The sequence below is a fragment of the Furipterus horrens genome, unplaced genomic scaffold (assembly GCF_987537825.1).
Source record: "Furipterus horrens unplaced genomic scaffold, mFurHor1.1.pri manual_scaffold_16, whole genome shotgun sequence".
Taxonomy (NCBI): domain Eukaryota; kingdom Metazoa; phylum Chordata; class Mammalia; order Chiroptera; family Furipteridae; genus Furipterus; species Furipterus horrens.
Genome location: NW_028327186.1, coordinates 7,395,512 through 7,415,006, shown reverse-complemented (window position 1 = coordinate 7,415,006; position 19,495 = coordinate 7,395,512). Strand labels below are relative to the sequence as shown.

The 19,495-nt window shown below is 43.8% G+C and overlaps 1 protein-coding gene across 3 annotated transcripts in view; it reads left to right on the top strand.

The window, feature by feature from the left end:
* CHD2 (chromodomain helicase DNA binding protein 2) overlaps positions 1–19,495 on the top strand; it is an 82,346-nt gene that overhangs the window by 31,022 nt on the left and 31,829 nt on the right. For all 3 annotated transcript variants that reach the window (XM_090263771.1, XM_090263770.1, XM_090263772.1), the window contains 12 exons: positions 314–539; positions 1,247–1,347; positions 2,262–2,306; positions 2,425–2,603; positions 4,348–4,472; positions 5,899–6,115; positions 7,902–7,991; positions 8,844–9,034; positions 12,732–12,920; positions 14,425–14,587; positions 15,131–15,283; positions 17,380–17,451. In XM_090263771.1, coding sequence (XP_090119897.1) covers positions 314–539; positions 1,247–1,347; positions 2,262–2,306; positions 2,425–2,603; positions 4,348–4,472; positions 5,899–6,115; positions 7,902–7,991; positions 8,844–9,034; positions 12,732–12,920; positions 14,425–14,587; positions 15,131–15,283; positions 17,380–17,451 — 1,751 coding nt within the window. The remainder of the gene's footprint in view (positions 1–313; positions 540–1,246; positions 1,348–2,261; positions 2,307–2,424; positions 2,604–4,347; positions 4,473–5,898; positions 6,116–7,901; positions 7,992–8,843; positions 9,035–12,731; positions 12,921–14,424; positions 14,588–15,130; positions 15,284–17,379; positions 17,452–19,495) is intronic.

Genomic DNA, 19,495 nt, shown 5'->3' with positions numbered 1-19,495 from the left:
TTGCTTCCTGAGTTAGTAGGGACCCAATGAAACGATATTGCTGTTCCATTTTGGACATGGGTTTTTTTCCCCCCACCAGCAAATTGGAATCCATTTTAATGAAACTTGGGTTTGCATTTTAAAAATGTTTGAAATTATTGACCTTGTTTATCTTAATATCTCTGGACTTCTGCTTCTTTCAAGTTAGAGGATTTTGATGCTTCATCCAGAAAGACACTCTTGAAACAATTGCACACTTAGAGAATGTTTCAGTTTCCGGTGCCTGGTCTCGCAGACGTTTTAAGGGTTTGTTAAAAACTTCATCCTTTTGCAGCCACTGGAGCGTCTACTACTGTGTACGCGATGGAAGCTAATGGAGACCCAAGCGGTGACTTTGACCCGGAAAAGGACGAAGGCGAAGTCCAGTACCTCATCAAGTGGAAGGGTTGGTCTTACATCCACAGCACGTGGGAGAGTGAAGAGTCCTTACAGCAGCAGAAAGTGAAGGGCCTCAAAAAGCTGGAGAACTTCAAGAAGAAAGAGGACGAAATCAAGCAATGGTACATTTTCCGTCATGGATTAAAGAAACGCAGCCTGAGGGACAGGAAGGTTCAATATACCTGGTCATCGTCCCTGTCAGCGTAATGTGATCAGGCTATTTTGGGTTGGGAATAGAGACACGAGTTCTAATTTCTGTTTTATTACTATGCAAAATAATGCTATTTCACTAAGTCATGTATTTTCTCTCTTAAGTCAAAAATAAATATATTTTTAAAACAGGAGTAGCTTGTAAAGCATAGAAACTTAAAATTCTCAGAAGTACAGTCATATCTTACGTTCAGGTGGCTACTGTTGCCCTCTTAAAGAGCTTTGGTGCTAAGAAGAACTAGTTTTCAAAAAAACACATTTAATCACTTCTGAAGCTCACATATTAAAAAAGGCATGTTACTGTTTAAATCTGGAAGACAGTGGTTGTTAGTGTTTCAGTCTGTTTAGATACATGAACTTAGCCTGTGAAATTACATGAACAATTATTTTTAGGTTTCTTTGTAAATAGTCCACATCAGAGGGGGGTGTCTAAGGTGTTCAGTGGTTTCTTAAAGTGTGTGTTTCTCGTAAAATCTCTGGCCTCATTAGCAGATTACTAAAGGGGCAGATGGAAGTGGAGACAAGATTCCTTTTCCACCCCTGCCTTGGCTTTGATAAATATGTACATGTCCCCCCAAATTTAATGCGTATGTACTTGTTCTGTCTGTCTTCTGTCCAGGTTGGGCAAAGTTTCTCCTGAAGATGTGGAATATTTCAATTGCCAACAAGAGCTAGCCTCAGAGTTGAACAAGCAGTATCAGATAGTAGAAAGAGTAATAGGTAAGAACATGGAAACATTTAGCAGTGTTGGAGCTCCATGAATAACGGGAGTAATGTGAAATAATTAGAGGTTTACTTTTTGAGAACAGACAGATGCCTAGATTTACTTTGAAAGGCAAGCTAACAAGATTTGCTGAGAAATTTGGAGGTGGGGGAATGACAGAAAGAGGTGTCAGGATGATTCCAAGATTTTTGACCTGAGCAAACAGGAGACTAGAGGTACCATTTACTGAATTGGAAAGGCCGAGGGAAGAGCTGGTGTTTGGAGTAGAAAACAAGCCTAGTTTGATCAATTTCTTCATCATCTAAATGGGGAGAGGACTGTGAAGGCCTGAGCCTTAGAACTCTTAGTCTGGGCTGGACATTTAGATTTGGGAATTCATCGGTGTATAGATAGTCTTTGAAGCCTAAGCTTTAGTGAGATCATCAGAAATAGTTTACCTGGTGAGAGCAGAAGTCTGAGAGCATTCTGGCTTTTGGAAGTCAGAAAGAAACCAGCAAAGGACAGCCACTGAGCTAGGAGGAGAGCCGAGAGCGGTGGACTGGAAAAGTGAGAGATTGACGTGGCCCGGGAAGGAAGGAGGAAAGGCCGCGGGTCCGTCCGGTCAGGCTGGGGCGTGAGGCTTAAACCCGGCAGTAGGTGTGGCACTGGGGAAACCAGTCCGCGGTGAGGTGGGGGTGCTGGGGCGGCTTCCAGAGAGAACGAGGGCGTCATTGGCTGAATATAGCTGCCCGCGGGCTTTTGGTTGTAAAGAAGAACAGAGAAATGGAGAAATAGCTCGACAGGGCCATGAGGACAGGACGGGTTTTCTTCTTTTTAAGATGTGAGATAGTATATTTGTATTCTTACACATGGAACTTAAAGTGTCGCTCCTTGGTTACAGTGGTAACTTTTCTCTCTTCCATTTGCTTAGCTATGAAGACAAGCAAATCGACACTGGGTCAAACAGACTTTCCGGGTAAGCAAGAGATCTTGTTTATAAATGTTTAGCATTTACGAGCAGCTCGTGTTTTTTAGTCACTCCCCTCCTGCAATAGACAGTGGCTGACCTGTGCATTTTTTTACGTGAAATATAGCTCACAGTCGGAAGCCGGCACCTTCAAATGAACCAGAATACCTATGCAAGTGGATGGGGCTGCCCTATTCGGAGTGCAGCTGGGAAGACGAGGCCTTGATAGGGAAGAAGTTCCAGAGCTGCATCGGCAGCTTCCACAGTCGGAACAACTCCAAAACCATTCCGACCAGAGAGTGCAAGGTGAGGTATTGGCTGGCTTGGGTTTTTTAGGGGAAAGCTGTATTGATCCACCAAAGGCTGGTCACACAGATGTTGGGAGATAAGATAGTAAGAGAGGAAATGGTAATGCCCATTTTGGAAATTGCAGAGGAAGAATTAATCTGGACACCAAAGAAAAACAAAGGAGAGGATGCGCTGTATTACGGCTTTGCTGACTTCCTTAATCTTACAATTTATAAAATTAGATATATTGTGGAGAAGACTTGAAAGAAGTTAAGTTCTTTAAAGAGAAGTACAGTGATCTCTCACTTATCACGGGTATTACATTCTGGACTCCCCCGCGATAGGTGAAAATCCACAAAGTAGGAACCTTACATTTATTTTAGTATTTACCAGACAGTACCGCAGAATCCCACAATATAGTGAAAAAGCTGCGATAAATAATTAAATATAATACTTTACAAAACCCCGCGATACAGTGAGGCCGCAATAAGTGAACCGCGATATAGAGAGGGACCACCGTAATGGGAAGGGGGGCATCTCAGTTTAAAGTTAGACAATAGATATATTACCTTTTTAGTGGCGAGGTTAGTTATACATCCTTTTCCTTTGTTGGAATTCCTTCTGTGTGTTAAAGTGGTGTCCATGGGTCTTCAGTAAGAAAAGTATGCATAAGACATGGGCCCTGTCTCTGAGAAGTTCACGTTCAAGTTCATGGCACCAGTGTGTACATGAGGGTCAATGCATATGATAAAAATTACATGGTCAGAGAAGTTCAGAGGTAGAAGTCCCTAAGCTCCAGTAATCATTGAAGGGCTTTCACGGAGGAAGTTGTGGGACTTGAACTGCTCTGGTCCTTGGAGAACGAAGGGATCAGTGCTGGGTGGGTGGACGGAGGGGGGCCCTGGCAGTGTCCTCTCATGAAAGATACCAAGAGAAAGATGTTCTCACGGTGCTGCGGGAGGAATACCAGACCCCAAGGTCGGAAGGGAGGGAGGTGATGTTGACCACTGCTTTTAGGTCAAAGCGCGCATGTCTTGAATACCTTGGCTTTCTCCTGCGCGCATTGGTGCACCTACCCCCTACTGTGTGGAGCAGCAGAGTGGGGAGCATAAGTTATTTAAAGCACTTCATTTCATGGCAGCGTGGAGGAAACTCCAGAGCAAGCAGTTACTAAATTAAGCCCGAATATCCCTCCGGGAAGGTATCCTAGAAGTCCACGGAGGAGGGTTAGCGTGAGGACAAGGGAAGAGGCTGTGGCCGAGTAACTTTGCAAGGCACTTCTGCATGGATTTCTTCTGTAGATTCACAATAGACACAAGCATGCTAGACTTTGAAAAAGTCACGAGTAAAGAAATTGATGCAACTTTTAACCCATTGTTTCTCAAACTGAATAAGCTATAGAACCCACATTTTGTGCACACCATAGAGACATGGCTTTCCTAGACTGCTTTTCTTCACACCTTTGCAGGTGAAAACAGCACCTTCCACTCATTGCCACACAGCAGGGACGACATAAAATAAGTGCCATTGAGTGACGCTCACAAACTTCAGCAAAGGAGCGAGTTCGCCAGGACAGATTTAGGGAGGCGACCTGGTTTTGGGCGTAGGGACTGCGATGGAAGGAGTTGGGATGTGTTGGTGATTCAGCTGTGAAATGTGAATTTTTTTATGCCGAGCCCATGAATCATGGCTTAGCGTTTTAGCGTAGGAACCAGAAAAAAGTGTTTTCGAGCCCCAGGCTTTGTTCATTTTTGTTTTTCAGGCCCTGAAGCAGAGACCACGCTTTGTGGCTTTAAAGAAACAGCCGGCATATTTAGGAGGCGAGAATCTGGAGCTCCGTGATTACCAGCTGGAAGGTCTCAACTGGCTTGCTCATTCCTGGTGCAAGTAGGTAGAAAAGGGTGTTTGAAATTGTCTTTACTGTTTTTGGCTTCTTTATTTTTAGATGTGAAGAATTGCTTCTTTCTACTGTGTATTGTAGAAATTAAAAAACAACTGTGATTTGAGGGAAGTACCTTCTGGGAGTTGTTTGATATATGTGTAATACTGTTTTAATCTGAAGTCAGGAGTGCAGTCAGCCTTTCAAACCCATAGATGCAAACAATTTTAAACTGAAAATATTCTGGGGGAAACTGATTTTTAGGGAGGGGAAATAAATATTGGTGAAAATGAACTGTTTCCTCCCAGTAGGTTGGAAAAGTGAGAGAAATATGAGGGATATGTACTCATGAACACCCTATATCTGAACAGTACATAAAATACGTGTATCTGAGATTTATAGAGGAACAGCCTCTTTCTCCTCCTCCTTCCTATGGTATATTCTGCTTTGTACTTTTGTGTGCTTTTTCCCTAAATTAAAAATTGAACCTCAGTGAATTAAGTGTCTCGTTTATCTAATCAGTAAGTCTTTAACTTGTCTATCACTTCCAGTGCCCTCTGATTCACTGATGAAGTATGTACTTTATGTGTGTGGCCCAATATATGCCTGATTTCCTGCTGAGTGGGCTATTTTCTATTTCCTGACCACAGTTTTCCTAAGTCTGGCCACTTTGTCACTTTTTTTTCTTAAGTCTGCACGGTCCTCTTCCTATGGGATCCTGTTGAAATCCGGCCCATCTGCTAAAGTCCTGCTTTTCAAAGTGTGGTCCCAGCAATACACTGCATCAGAATGTGCAGAAGTGCTATTGAAAATGCAGATTCCTGAGCCCTTTCCCAGATACCCTGGCTCAGTAGGGGCAGGTGGGATTCAGAAACCACAGCCTGCCCTTGCTGTAGACTGCGGTGTATTTAAAACAAGCTGTACGCACAGCAGCGTGTAGATCTGGGGAGCAGTGTATATAGCACTGAACAGCCGGGGGGCATGCAGTGGACTGGGTGGGCAGTTGGAGCAGACGCACCTCTCAGGCTGGAGGGCTCCCTGACCACGGGGCTAGCCAGTCTGCCCCAGCTTTCAGTATTGGAAGCCAAGGTCATGTGCTTGTGTACATCGGCCCTCACTGTTACAAGGACGAATGATAAGACCGAAATGCAAGATCAGGAGCAGAGTCTGAATAGGCTCTCGCGGTAATGCAAATCTTGGCCACGCTTAGATCACCTGTTATTCTGCTATTTTTAGCTTCCACTTTCTTATGTAGACTTATTGCAGGTGAGAGGAAATACAACTGAGGCTCATAACGAAATGTCTTACGAGGTGACATGGTGGGGCATTGGTGTCCTTGCTCTTTGTGCACATACTGTGTGTGTGTGTGTGTGTGTGTGTGTGTGTGTGTGTGTGTGTCTGTGAACTAATGGCTTTTTTTCTTCCTCCCTGCAGAAGTAACAGTGTGATCCTTGCTGATGAAATGGGCCTGGGAAAGACCATCCAGACCATATCATTCCTCTCCTACCTGTTCCACCAGCACCAGCTGTATGGCCCCTTCCTCATTGTCGTCCCTTTGTCCACCCTCACCTCCTGGCAGAGGGAGTTTGAGATCTGGGCACCAGAGGTGAACGTCGTGGTTTACATTGGCGACCTGATGAGCAGAAATACGGTGTGTAAGCAGGAAGGATCGGGGTAGAATCGGTGTTATCAGTGTACATCGGAAACTGCTCTCTAGCTGTCATATAGTTTTTAGTAAATTATGATTCTGATGCTATGCTCTGCCCCCGATATTGGGAAATATATGTATCCCAAAAACGCAACTCAGATGTTCTTTAAACCGTGCTTACTATATTTAAATAAAATGCATGCAGGGGGATTGCTGATATTGCAATATTAAACTTTTCTTCTCTCTGTCCTCTGTACTTCTAAGCCTACTTAGAAGAATTATAGGAAGGAGGTAATACCTTGTAGAATGTTAATACTGTTTTTGCTATCTGTAATTGAAAACAATTTAAGCTTACAAAAGAATAATTAAAATAGTGAGAGTGCATAATTTATAAGAAAGGAGTAAGGGGACAGGACAATGAGCCATTCCCATGTGGCAGAAGGGAGATTTGCCTGTTATCAGACTTAAGCATCAGAAACTTATAACACTGGACCATACGTTTATCTTTGTTTAGCAAATCTTCTCTGGATAGTGACTGACCTTTTAAAAAAGCACCTAGTATGTGTCAGGCCCTGTGCTTGGTGCTTTATGTATGTTGCCTGTAGTCCTCATGACAGTCTTCGGAGTAAACCGTATTCTTTCCAACCCACTGATGGAGATACCGGCTCAGAGGGTTTAACGCTTGTCCCAGGCCGCCTGGGACGTGGGGATGGAACAGAGACATGTCTTTGCTCTTGCGCCCCTGATGTTAGAGTAAACCGTTTCTGGGGGGATTGCTTATAAACATGAGCAAATCATCAGGAATCCAGAACCCTTTGAGAGCGATGTTAGAGTCTTATATTATCAAACGAATTCAAATTTATTTTTATTAGATATTTTCATTGTCTGACCTAAACCCTGATGGATTTCATTGCCCTGATTTTGAGTTTCTAAGCACAGAATGTTAGCTTTGCTAATCCACTTTTTTAACCATTATGAGAGAGAAACAAATTCCTAGATTATGCAAAATTGCTTTAAGCACTTTATTTAATAATGAAGACAAGGAGAAATGAAAAACTGTGGCACCAGGGACGTTTTCTTCGGGGTCTTCATACCGCTTTCTGTCTTGGCTTTTTTCCTTCCCACTTGGTGGCGACCAGCTGCCTGTGCTCCCTTGTCCTTTGGTTCGTCTTCTCACTTAAAAACCAAACCGCAGGAGCTCTGTCACAGGCCGCTGTGCCGGCTCCGGTGCCCAGTCACTCCTCCTCTGTGTGAGTGTGGCAACTTTTACGGCCCTTCCCGCCGGCGTTATTTTCATTCATGTTAATCTACGTTTTCATTCATTAAGCCTCCCTTTCCTGTTCCTTGGGGCCCATACCTTTGTGCCCTGTGATTAATGAAACTTCTGAGGGAGCTCGTGGTTGGCATAAGTTTTACGTGCCAATAAAAGTATGGTTGTGCCCAGAGAACAATCAGATTATATTTTTTAAAGAAAATTCTCATTTCGGGGGTTAATTGCTGGTGAAATGCATTTTTGGGGGATCAGTTGGGTTGGGGCTGGGTGAGGAATGGTGAAGGAAAATGGCAATATATTTGAATTCTGGCAGTAAAATTTTTGCTGCTCAGGGATCTTTTACTTCTAACCAACTGCTTTATACTTTGAGGTCATCGTAGAATGTATCAGATATTTTATTAAATTGCAATCACATTTTTAATTGGACCTATTTCTGTTGCATCTGTCATGAGACTTGCTGGTGATAGAGAAAAGTAAGAGGAGAGATTGTGTCTTAATGATCATTTTCTTTTACAGATACGAGAATATGAATGGATTCATTCTCAGACCAAAAGGCTCAAGTTCAATGCACTTATAACAACGTATGAGATCCTCTTAAAAGATAAGGTGTGTAAATCGTAGCTAAAAGGCGAAATTTGGTAGTGTGACTTATCCAAATGGTGGGGGTTTGTACCTCCCACTTGGCTGTGTTATTTTTCTTTATTTCTTTAAAAAAGCAAACCGGTGAACAAAAAAATTCACGAAGAATGTCAAGGTTGTCAATAAAAACCCCTACCGTTCAAGGGGGCCTGAGGTCACCTAGGCCAATGGAATTGAGCAGGATGAAGGGGTATTAAGGCCCATAACTTCCCTGAGAGTCTAGTCACTCGTTGGAAATGGCCTGAGAGCCATCGTGTCCTTGGCAAGGCTTCTCCAGAGCACACGGTGGGGACGGTCTCTGTGAGGAGGACAGAAAAACTAAGCTCTTCCAATTCGCTCCTTTCTGCAGTTACTAAGAAATGTATGTGGCAGGTGGTCCCTTTGGTGACAAATCAGGGTAAAGGTCAGTTTGGTGACTTGACGTTTCTGTGCTCTTCACGGTTGGGCTGGAGAACAGGGAGAGAAGAACCATAATTAAGGGGAGACTGCAAAGTCACTTTTTCGTTTTTGTGTGTTTTTTGTTTCTTTTTTTTTCCCAGCATACCAATTTTTGTATTCTTCCTCATGGCCACGCAACAGTCCCTGACACGGGAGAGTCCCTGTACCTTTTCGAGGAGGATGTCCCTTTTTGCATAGACACATAAACCTGGCAACCGATAGAATAAACAGAAGAGTCCTCGTATATTTTAAGTCCGTGAAGAATAAATGTTTCTGTGTATACCTTTGTGACGGTATTTGTACAGAGATGATTAACACGTGAAAGTACTTTTGGGTTCCCTTCTGACCTGGTGGCTCGTTCTGTTTTGTTTTTTACTTTAGACTGTGCTGGGCAGTATTAACTGGGCCTTTCTGGGAGTGGACGAAGCCCATCGGTTGAAGAATGATGACTCTTTATTGTATAAAACTCTGATTGATTTCAAGTCCAACCATAGGCTCCTGATTACGGGGACCCCTCTTCAGAATTCCCTCAAGGAGCTCTGGTCCTTGCTGCACTTTATTATGCCGGAGAAGTAAGCTCCTTCCTGTGTATTTCAAAACCTGCTAGAACGTCAGAAATGCCAATGCTTTTGAATTTTTTTTAGAAGGCCTTAGGGAAAATGGATTGCATGTTTCTGGGAAAGCAAAGCGTTTAACTGAGGCAGGAACAAATGTGTTAAAATGTGTTAAATGAGAGAAGGCACAGAAATCAGCCTGTTAGGGAGGGAAGATTGCCTACGAAGCATCTGAATCAGTTACTGCTTTGGGGAAATAATTAGTAAGTAGGAAACATCAGAACTTCTCACTGTCGTTATAAGGTACCGAGTAAAATGGACGGACATGAAGTCTACAAGGTACATATCTGACAAGTATTAAAAATACCTGAAATCCAAACCTTTGCCAAAAGAAGGATCAGCTGAGGGTCTTATTCCAGTCCGTAACTTGTTAAAGATTTTTACGGGAGAGACGGTGTGCAGATTTCATAAAAGTTAACATTATCCAGTGGTGTTTGACGGTAACTTTAAATGAAAGAAATCTAAACTGGTTGCCCTCGGTTGAAGGACCCTGCTCAGTCTGGCGCCTTGACGGTAGATACTCTGCCTCATCTTGGACCTCGTTCTGCCCGCCTACTCCGGCCATCTGTTCATTCCTTTACCATACCATTGCCATTGCCATTCCTTTGGTCTGGAATGTTCTTTCTCCTTCCTGTCTTCGCATGGCCAGTCACTTCTTAATATTTTTGCCTCAGTTCATGTGACCGCCTCCTTTTAGAGGTCACCTCAGACCACCTAAGCTAAAGTAGCTTAGCTTATCATCCCTAACCCTGTTGTATTTTCTAAATGGCGCCTCTTTATTTATTTACTTATTTATTTATTTCACTGATTCCCTCATTCATCAATCTCATTGTCATTAAGTTAGAAGTTCAAATGTAACAGGGATCTTTTTTACTTTACTGATAGTCCACATTGCCTAGCCTAGCACCTGCCACATAGTCCAACAGTTCAGTTAAGAGCTGTCCAATTGACAGGTCAGTGCTCCTGTCTTTTTTAAAATCCAGGAGAGATGTGAGTGCCTACTGGGTGTCAGAAACTGATCAAGGCATTTTGGGTAGCCTAGTGACCAACACGGACATTTTTGAGATGAAGTTTACACACCATAAAGCATACCCTTGGAAGTATACAATTCAACATTTTTTAGTAAATTTGCAGAGTTGTGCACCCATCACCATAATTTAGTTTTAGAGTGTTTTCTTTTTCACCCCCCAAAGTTCCCCTAATCTCTGCTTTTATCGCGAGTCTTAGGCCTTCACTAATCAGCTTTCCTCTCTATAGTGATTTACCTTTTCTAGAAATGCCCCATAAATGGGATCCAGAGAAGTAGGCTTCTGCTTTTGGCTCCTCTCATTTCGCATAGTATTTTTGAATTCCGCGTTTGTCATCATTTATCAGGGACTGTTCTCTTACTGTGGACTAATATTCCATTGTGTGCCTATTCATTTAACGGCCCCTTTGGATTGCTGTTGTGTTCTGGTGTGGACATAGATTTTATTTATCTTGGTTAGATGCTTAGCAGTGCAATTGCTGGGTTGCTAGGAAAGTATATAGTTCTTAAGAAACTATCAGGCTATTGTCAAAAGAGACTGGCATTGTATAGTCTCATCAGAAATGCTTCAATTTGCTAGTTCCTCTGGACCGTCACCAGTCCTGTCCTTGGTGTGTTGTCAGTCTTTTGGGTCCCAGCCCTCCTGGTAGGTATGCAGTGGTGTCTCGTCATGGTTTTGACTTGCATTTCTATAATGCCGAATAATGTGAAACATCTTTTTATGGGTTCATTAACCATTTGTCTATCTCCGGTAAAATGTCTTCTCAACTCTTCTGCCCATTTAAAAGTTGGATTGTCTGTCTTCTGTGTTAAACTGTTTATTAACTTACTTATTTTTAGTAACCTAGATGCACATGCTTTGTTAGTGTGTGACTTGCAAATATTTGTCCCAGTTTGTGGCTTGTCATTTCATTCTCTTAATGTTGCCTTTTGCAGAGCAGACCTTTTTAAATTCGATGAAGTACACTTTATCATTTTTAAAGTGGATTTGTTTTAATGTCATAAGACGTCTAACCTGAGGTTACAAAGACTTCCTTTTTTATTTTCTTCTAGAAGTTTTACGTCTGTTTCATTTTGAGTTACTTTTTTGGTTATAGTGTTAAGTGCGAGGCCCTAACTTCATCCTTTTTTGCAAAGGGTTTTTGGAAATTGTTCCAGTACTGTTTCTTGAAAAGAATATTCTTTCTTCACTAAATTGCCACGGCACTTCTGTTGACAGTTAGCTGAGACCGTACATGTAATGGTCTCTTTCTGGATTCTCGGTTCTGTTCCGTGAATACATATTTGTGGGCCTTAGGTTCTTTTGATGACTAATTGAGTTCCTAAAGGTCTGTTCAGGTTTTCTGTTTCTTGATTTCGTTCTGTTAAAATGTGTCTTTCTAAGAATTTGTCCACTTCCTCTAGCTTGCCCCATTTATTGGCATAAAGTTACAGTGTTTCCTCATGATCCTTTTAATTTTTGAAGGATCAGTAGTGATCTAAATAATTTTTTCATTATGGTGATGTGTGTCTTGTCTCTTCCTCTTGGTCATTTTGGTAAAGGTTTAATAACTCGGGGGACGTTTCTAAGGCTGTCGACCCCCTCGAAGTAGCTGACGCAGAGGCTGGCCATGTGTAGTGAGTCCGGAAGTGGCCGCGGGCTCAGTTGAGGCCATTGTGCCTGGTGGCTGTGCTGGCATTGCTGCCTCTGACTTTATCTTACCAAAGAGCATATGCTTTGAGCCTCACATATCCCTGGGTAGTGTTGAGTCACTAGTGTGTCGTTCTGGGACCTGACTGGCCTCCGCCGAGCTGGCCGCCTGGTGTCAGAGGACAGCGCGTGGGCAGTGACTCAGCTGCCAGGGGTGGCCTCGGTTACCAGCGCCCTCTCGCCTCCTGAGCTGGGCTGCACACAAAACCAGACACGAGACTAGGTTGGTTCTTCCACGTGGCTGTTCTAGTGGCAAGACAAAGCACAGTTTTCTAGTCCTCATAAAATAAAGTTCCTCCTTTTATTTTTATTTTTGAAGAAACTTTGATTATAATGTCCCATTCTAGATTTTTGCCACAACCAAAGATGGGTGCAGTAAAAAAAATACGAGAAACTTTTATCTAGAGTTGAGGCAGAACACTAATAGGAAATTTATATCACTCGTATTGTTGTTCTTGTCTGAGGGCTGTAGTCTGGTTTATTGTTGTTAAAACCCATTCCCTTTTTAATCTATGAACAGGGAAGGTTATTGATGGAAATTATCTAACTTATACCTTGGAACAGTGACAGCTCTAATACTGCCACTAATTCTTTTACCTCTAAATTTATTTTCCCTAGAAATCGAAGCTCTATTAAAAGATAGTTATGATTTTTTTTCTGCATAATATTTCCCACGATACACTGAAATACTTTGTGAACACTGCATGCAGTCTCAACATTAGAAAACTGCTGTCCAGTGTAGACTGATAAAATCAATTCATTTATTCATTTAGTTTCCCCCTCTTATATTCAAGGGCTAGAGACTGGTAAAATTTATCTTTCCTTATAGGAAAGAGTTTTTTTTTTTTTTTTAATGACTTAGTTCCTTTGAAAAGAAATATTTGGAAAAATGCCTTTTTCTTCTGTGTAACTAAGTAACACTGCTGTTTGATCTCCAGGTTTGAGTTCTGGGAAGATTTCGAAGAAGACCATGGGAAAGGGAGAGAGAATGGCTACCAGAGTCTTCATAAGGTGCTAGAGCCTTTCCTTCTCCGGAGAGTCAAGAAAGACGTGGAGAAATCCCTTCCCGCCAAAGTGGAGCAGATTCTCAGGGTGGAGATGTCGGCCCTTCAGAAGCAGTATTACAAGTAAGTTACGGGCGTTGCGTCGGTGCTGGGGACGTGACGGTGGGTGGGCTGTTCTCTAGCCCGGTCTGTGCTGCTTCGCAGGGGAGACGGACGAGAGACACTCGAGAGTGTTGTTTAAACTGGGGCACATGCCGGGGCTGTGGGAGCTCACCAGGGGACGTGGGGCGGGGGTGTGGGGGTCGGGTGAGGACGCCCCAGACACTCAGGGAGCTCGTGGCCCTGGGGTAGGTTCTGCTGTGTGGAAGGCAGGATGGCGGCTCTGGGCCTGAGCAGCACCTGACGTGCGTGTCACGTGTGGCCTTCAGTTTCGGTAATTAAAATTTGGATCTGGAATAATTGGAACTAATTGTATTGCCGTAAAAATCACAGCCTTTTAGCTAGAGGTTGGATAATCTTAATATTCCCTGCTTGTTCTTAACATGCAACTGGATAAGAACAAGATTTTAATTTTCGAAAATTACTCCGACCTGTTGACCTAACACTCCCTTGAGTTAAAAAAGTTTTTTATTTGGGGACTCTCACATACGATGTACAGAAATAGGATAGAATGGAGTCGTGTGCCCATAATCCAGCTTCAACAGTTGTTGACTTGTGACCAGCCTTAGTTCATCCAAATCTTTTTCTGTATCCTCAGTTCTACCCTTACATCATTTGAAACATATTCCAGGTACATATCATAAGTGTTTTTCTATATCTAAAAGATAGGGATTCTTTTAATAAGAGTTAAGCAAAAAAAAAATAGGACCCCTAAAAAAAAATTTAAGAAAATCACCCCACACTCAGGTGGTTGCTGTGGGGTGGGTGAGACTGTTCAAAAGGTACGGCCTTCCTCTTATAAAACAAATAGGTATGGGAATGTCATGTACAGCATCATGACTACAGTTAATAAGAGAGCAGATTTAAAGAGTCTTCACAAGGAAAAAAAATTTGTAACTATATGGTGACAGATGTTAACTAGACTTATTCTGGTGAGCATTCCACAGTGTATCCAAATATCAAATCATAACCTGTACACTTGAAATTAATGTATGTCCGTTATACCTCAATGAAAAAAAAGAGTTAAGCATAATATTAGTACTGTTAGTATGCCCCCAAAATCAATACTTCCTTAACATTTTTGTGATGTCCAGTGAGTGGTGACATCCCTTTGGTAGCCATACATAGGTGTCCACGCACGCCTGCTCACACACACACACTGTTCGTTTGCACCGGGACCTAAGTAAGCTCCGCACGCTGTGATCGGTTGGCATGCCCCTTAAGTTTATTTTAGCCCATTTTTCCACTGTCCTTGTAAATTCTTCGAGCGAAGACACTGAGTGTGTTGTCTAGACTTTCCCCACAGCCTTGGTTTTGCTGATTGCAGCTCTGTGGCATCATTGGCTGTTTGACCCCGGGCACTTCGTTTCCTGCGCAGCCACAGATGAGTGTAGGGGGTTGATGAGACGCATGCTCCATGTCGGTATTTCTAGAACCTAACAGTGTCACCATCCTCTGTCACGTGCAGGTGGATCCTGACCAGGAACTACAAGGCCCTTGCCAAAGGCACCAGAGGGAGCACCTCCGGCTTCCTGAATATTGTGATGGAGCTGAAAAAGTGCTGCAACCACTGCTACCTGATCAAACCGCCCGAGGAGAACGAAAGGGAGAACGGGCTGGAGGTGCTCACGGTGCGTGCTGGCCTCGCTCGCGTTGCTTTCCCAGACACGGGTCAGTTTCTTTGGTCGCTTTTTAGCAAAGTGGCTAAAGCATCAGAAGCGGCCTTCAAAGCAGGTGTGAGCAGCTAACGTAACCAGGAAAAATCGGAAAGTAGTGTGTAACGTCCTCAAGAACAGGTAGGGAGGGCCCTGGCTGCTGTGGCTCTGTGGATTGAGCGTCGGCCTGCGAGCCAAGTGTCGCTGGTTCGATTCCCAGTCGGGGCACATGACTAGGTTGCACGTCAGGTCCCCAGTTGGGGTTGTGAGTGAGAGGCAACCACACAGTGATGTTTCTCTCCCTCTCTTTCTCCTGTACCCTCTCTAAAAATAAAGTAAACAAATAAGTAAATTATTAAAAAAAAAAAAAGAACAGGGAATGAGCGTTTCAGGAATTGCTTGTCAGCCGGCTCACAGAAGGCTTCGGAAAGCTTAGATGTGACTTTAAGAATATGAACTCGTAGAGATTCGGGGCAGACCGTAATGTTTTGACCATTGGAACGTGTTTTCAATCTTCAGTCCCTGATCCGGAGCAGCGGGAAGCTGATTCTGTTAGACAAACTGTTGACGAGACTTCGAGAAAGGGGGAACAGGGTCCTCATCTTCTCCCAGATGGTGAGAATGTTGGATATCCTGGCCGAGTACCTGACTATTAAGCACTATCCTTTCCAGGTAAGGATGCTCAGTGACGGGACTCCCGCCTTCCCTCCCTCTGGGTCCTATACTGCCGTGGCTGAATTATCCTACCGTAGGGAACAAGAGTTGCCTTGCTTGAAACAAACTGAGATGAAGGTTCCAGGAGGGTCTTAATTTTTACTTCCATGCCTTTAGGGCCGACCCTCTAATGAAAACAGTCAGGTGGAGATCATGTTTTCTTTTCAGGGGCTGAGAGCGTGGGGATTAGAGAAAGGAAAACGGGGCAAGAGAAACATCTGTTAGGTGGTGGCTCGCATCTTCAAGTCTGGTTACGAGAAACTGAAGTCCTAGAGGGAAAACGAGGGGTGACAGTGTTGTCCTTCCTCCCTCTGCAAAGGAGGCCGTGGGGCTGGGAACTCCGTAGAGCAGTGGGCTTGACACTCGCTGGTCCCTGAAGCAAGTGGGGACAGCCCCCTTTTCCTGCGCAGCTTTGTTAACACGGCTTTTCATCTTCATTCAGTAACCTGTTATGAGATAAGAAAAAATACGTGGAAAAAAGAGTTTCTTCAGCATGATAATATTTTTCTGGGTGTAAGGCTATGGGAAACTTATTTCTGATCTATTTATAGACATGTCTGCAACTTACCTTGACTATTGGCATAATATTTTTATAGCGCTTTGATTTGTAAGATTTATTTAAATTATTCTCTTTAACTTTGAATGGATGGACTGTTGTACCATCTCATGTAATTATGCTAGTACTGAAGAAACTTGGGGGCAGTAATTCTCTACTCAGAAGGCCAAGCTTTAAAACGAACAGACTGTCTTTCAAAATACCCTGGAAGACCTTGCTACATCCCTGATACCTTGTGTGGTCCTTTAGGAGCTGTCTGTATAAACTATATAGAATATAGTTTAGTCCTGTGGTTATTATCAAAATATAGGACACTGTTATGCATTGGCTCCCTGTGAGCTTTCAGGTCTAGTAATCATTTGATAGCAAGTCAGATAGTGTATTAGTTTTCTCTCCAGGGAATAAGTAGGCTGGAGTCCATTCATCTTTATCATGCCTCCTATATAATGTCTCCTATCAATGGGAACACTGAATGTAGGCATTTGGGTTTTCTGATTTCAAATACAGGCAGTGAGCCTGCCATCTCTCCTTATCTGTCGGCTAAGGCTCTTCATCAGAAAGAAGGAAGGGGTCCCCATGTGGGATCCTGCTTGTGTGTGAGTGGCTCTGGGGCTGGCGGGCAGGGCTGCGGGCTGGGGAGAGGTCGCTCCCAGCCAGTCACTGGTCACGGCAGGCTGGCCGGCATCATCTCCCGGGTCGGCGGTGCCTTCTGTAAAATGGGGTATCTTGTTTATCTCCAGCGGTGATTGTGAGGGGAAGAAATATGACAGTGACTTTAAAAGGTGAGGAGGACTTGATATGTCCAACTTACAGGTAATCTTGTGGTTTTAGGACTGTGGTTTCTTTGGGATGACGTTTTAGGTGTACTCAGAGCTGACACCTGCCCTGATAAAACCATTGTATGTGCTAGTAAGTTCCAGCTGCTCTCCCGAAGATGCATTTGGCTGCTGCAAGTTTTGGAAATGCTGGGATATAGGATCACCTTAATTTTTAACATTTTCAATGTTGTGGCAAAATGCTTTCCAAACGAAAGGATGAAAATGACGTTTCGGATTGTGCAGCACCTACTAAGGGGCACCTTTTAGCTATAGCTGCATTAGCTAAGCAGTGCTGTTTTCCTGCAGGAGCTGATTATTAGGTGAACAGGCGTGGTAGTTCCTCACCCCTTAAGTACCCACAGATGGGGGAGCAGACAAAGCCTCGAAGCGCGGCTGGGGTTGCCTTCTTTCCCTTATAGGTCTTGGCAGCCATCCTGATCCGCAGACAAACCCAGATAGCCCTTTGATTCAGAAGCCGTTGACCTTGGCTTTGTAACGGGAGAACTTAGGACAAGTAGGGCCTGGTGCCTCACTCAGCACAGCCCCAGACGGCACAGGGCCAAGGCACACCGGTTATTTTTACCCAGCGGGTGCCGCGCGGATAAAGGCTGCAGGTCTGCCCTTCTATTCTGAGTGTGGCCGATCTTCCTGCCTTATGGTTTCCTTGTTTATTTTTACAGCGTCTGGACGGTTCCATCAAGGGAGAAATCCGAAAACAGGCCCTGGACCACTTCAACGCAGACGGTTCTGAGGTACACCACGCGTGGCGTTGCTGTCGGGGCGGCTTGGGCTCCGTGTCCAGGGCAGGCCTTCCGGGCTTGCTCTGTTCTGTTTCAGGAATAGTTCACAGTGCAGTTCTGTCATGAGAGGGAGAGGAGGAATCACTAAAGTAAAAGATGCCCCTTAATTTTGTGCTCGCTCCAGGAAAGCGAACGCGTGCTTGTGGATCGTCCCTGGTGCGGACGAGTGACAGTCGTTCTAATACCGGCTGGGTTTTCTCCGGTGACTGGCAGATACCAAGTTTCTGGGCTCGGGAGAGCAGCCGGGCCAGGGTGGGGGAGGGCTGGCCAGTAGACTGATTCTAACATATATATTAACACGGTGCGTGCCGGGGTAGTTAAATGCCTTTTAATCCTCTGTCCCGGCAGGTTTTTAAGATTTAAATACGGTTATATGGCTAATATTAATGAAATGACTTCACAAAATTAACAATTAAGCTACTGCTATCCTTAACTAATAAAAAAAAAAAGCAAATGAAAAATTACTAGTGAATGTCTAAATAGCCTTATTTGTTTAAAATTACACGATCAAATGACGAGAATTCTTGCCATCTGAACGCAACGTGTTAATATCTGGAGGTTCCAATCTGCACCTTTCTGGTGCCTTAGAGTCCTGAAAAGTACATTTGCCGTGTCTCACATTGGTTGGGCCCTGGTACGTAACGGTCTTGCCTGGGCTAACAGCAGTATTTCCTGTAGCGTCCAGCCTGAATGTGGCGTCGTAGAGTGCTTTTAAGACACACAGAAGAGCCACACCAGGAACAGTTACACACCCTGGCAATGCTGTAGTTGTGCACGTCAGACTCTTCAGTACTGCGGGGTTGGAGGGAGGTGGGGGGGGTGGGGAGAGCTTCAGTGTCTGTGGGGGAAAGGAGGCTGCGGAGAGACCCACAGCCGACCCAGAAGTGCTCGGGAGAGAGCGCCGGGGCTTTGGGGGTCTGGGTCACTGTTTGCGTACATAGAATAGACTTGGCTTCCTGCTTTCCGAAGAGCTTTGCACCTCTTCATGGCTATCTCTTCTTCCAGAATGGCACGCCTTCTTCCTCCCCAGTGGCATCTAGTCCTGGTTAAACTGTGGGTTGCTGACTTCTCCAGCCTACAATTTTAATTTTAGTGCCTAAGGAGCTTTGGGCTCGAAGCTCTTCAGAACCAAGGCTCCGAATAGTCAGGAGAAGAGGAGCTGACTTGCTAAACACATTGCTAACCATCTAACTCCCACTCCTCCTTTCTCTCCTCCCTGTTTTCTTAGCTGTAAAATTGTAATTCCAATACCTACTTCATAACACTGCTGTGAGGGGGACATGAGATCATTAACCCGCCGCACTGAGCACGTTGCCTGGCCCCGGGGAGGCGCCCAATAAATGTTAGCTATTCTGTTAGTCAGCATTTGGTGAAATTGGTTTTGTGTTCCCTGCTCTAAATTTAAAAACCACTATGAGTCGGATGTTTTATCTTGGTCTTTTCTCAGAAAAAAGCTAAAATTCCTTTTTTAATCTCAAATCAATCCCCCGCCCCACAGCTACATATAGAGTACAAGTTCTCTATCATTGTCTACAAGTTTGAGTCTTTTTAACTTAATTAAAAAAGAATTAAGTACTTAGTCATGGGGGGAAAATATTCTATGCACATTCAGGAAATATAAAAGATGGCAAAGAATAGTCAAAAAATTGTATAAAACTCCCATCCCAGAGACAGCTCGCTATTTATTCCTCCCATTTGGTGTATTCCCATTCAATAGTGAGTGAGACCATTTATTTCTTTATATGTTTATCTGTTTGGGACCATGTTGTCGCCTTTCATTCAAAATTATGCTCTGAGCATTTTTCCCTTGTCATTAAAGATTTTTAAAAAATTAAATTTCTAATATTTTCTCACGCCTGTACCCACCGGTAGATATTTCTCTCTCACATCAGTGTTTCTCCCCCTCTTTCTCCCTCCCTTTCCTTCTCTCTAAAAATAACAACTTAAAATAAAAAAGAAAAAACCAAAAAACTCAGAGCTCTCCGTTTTTGAGTGG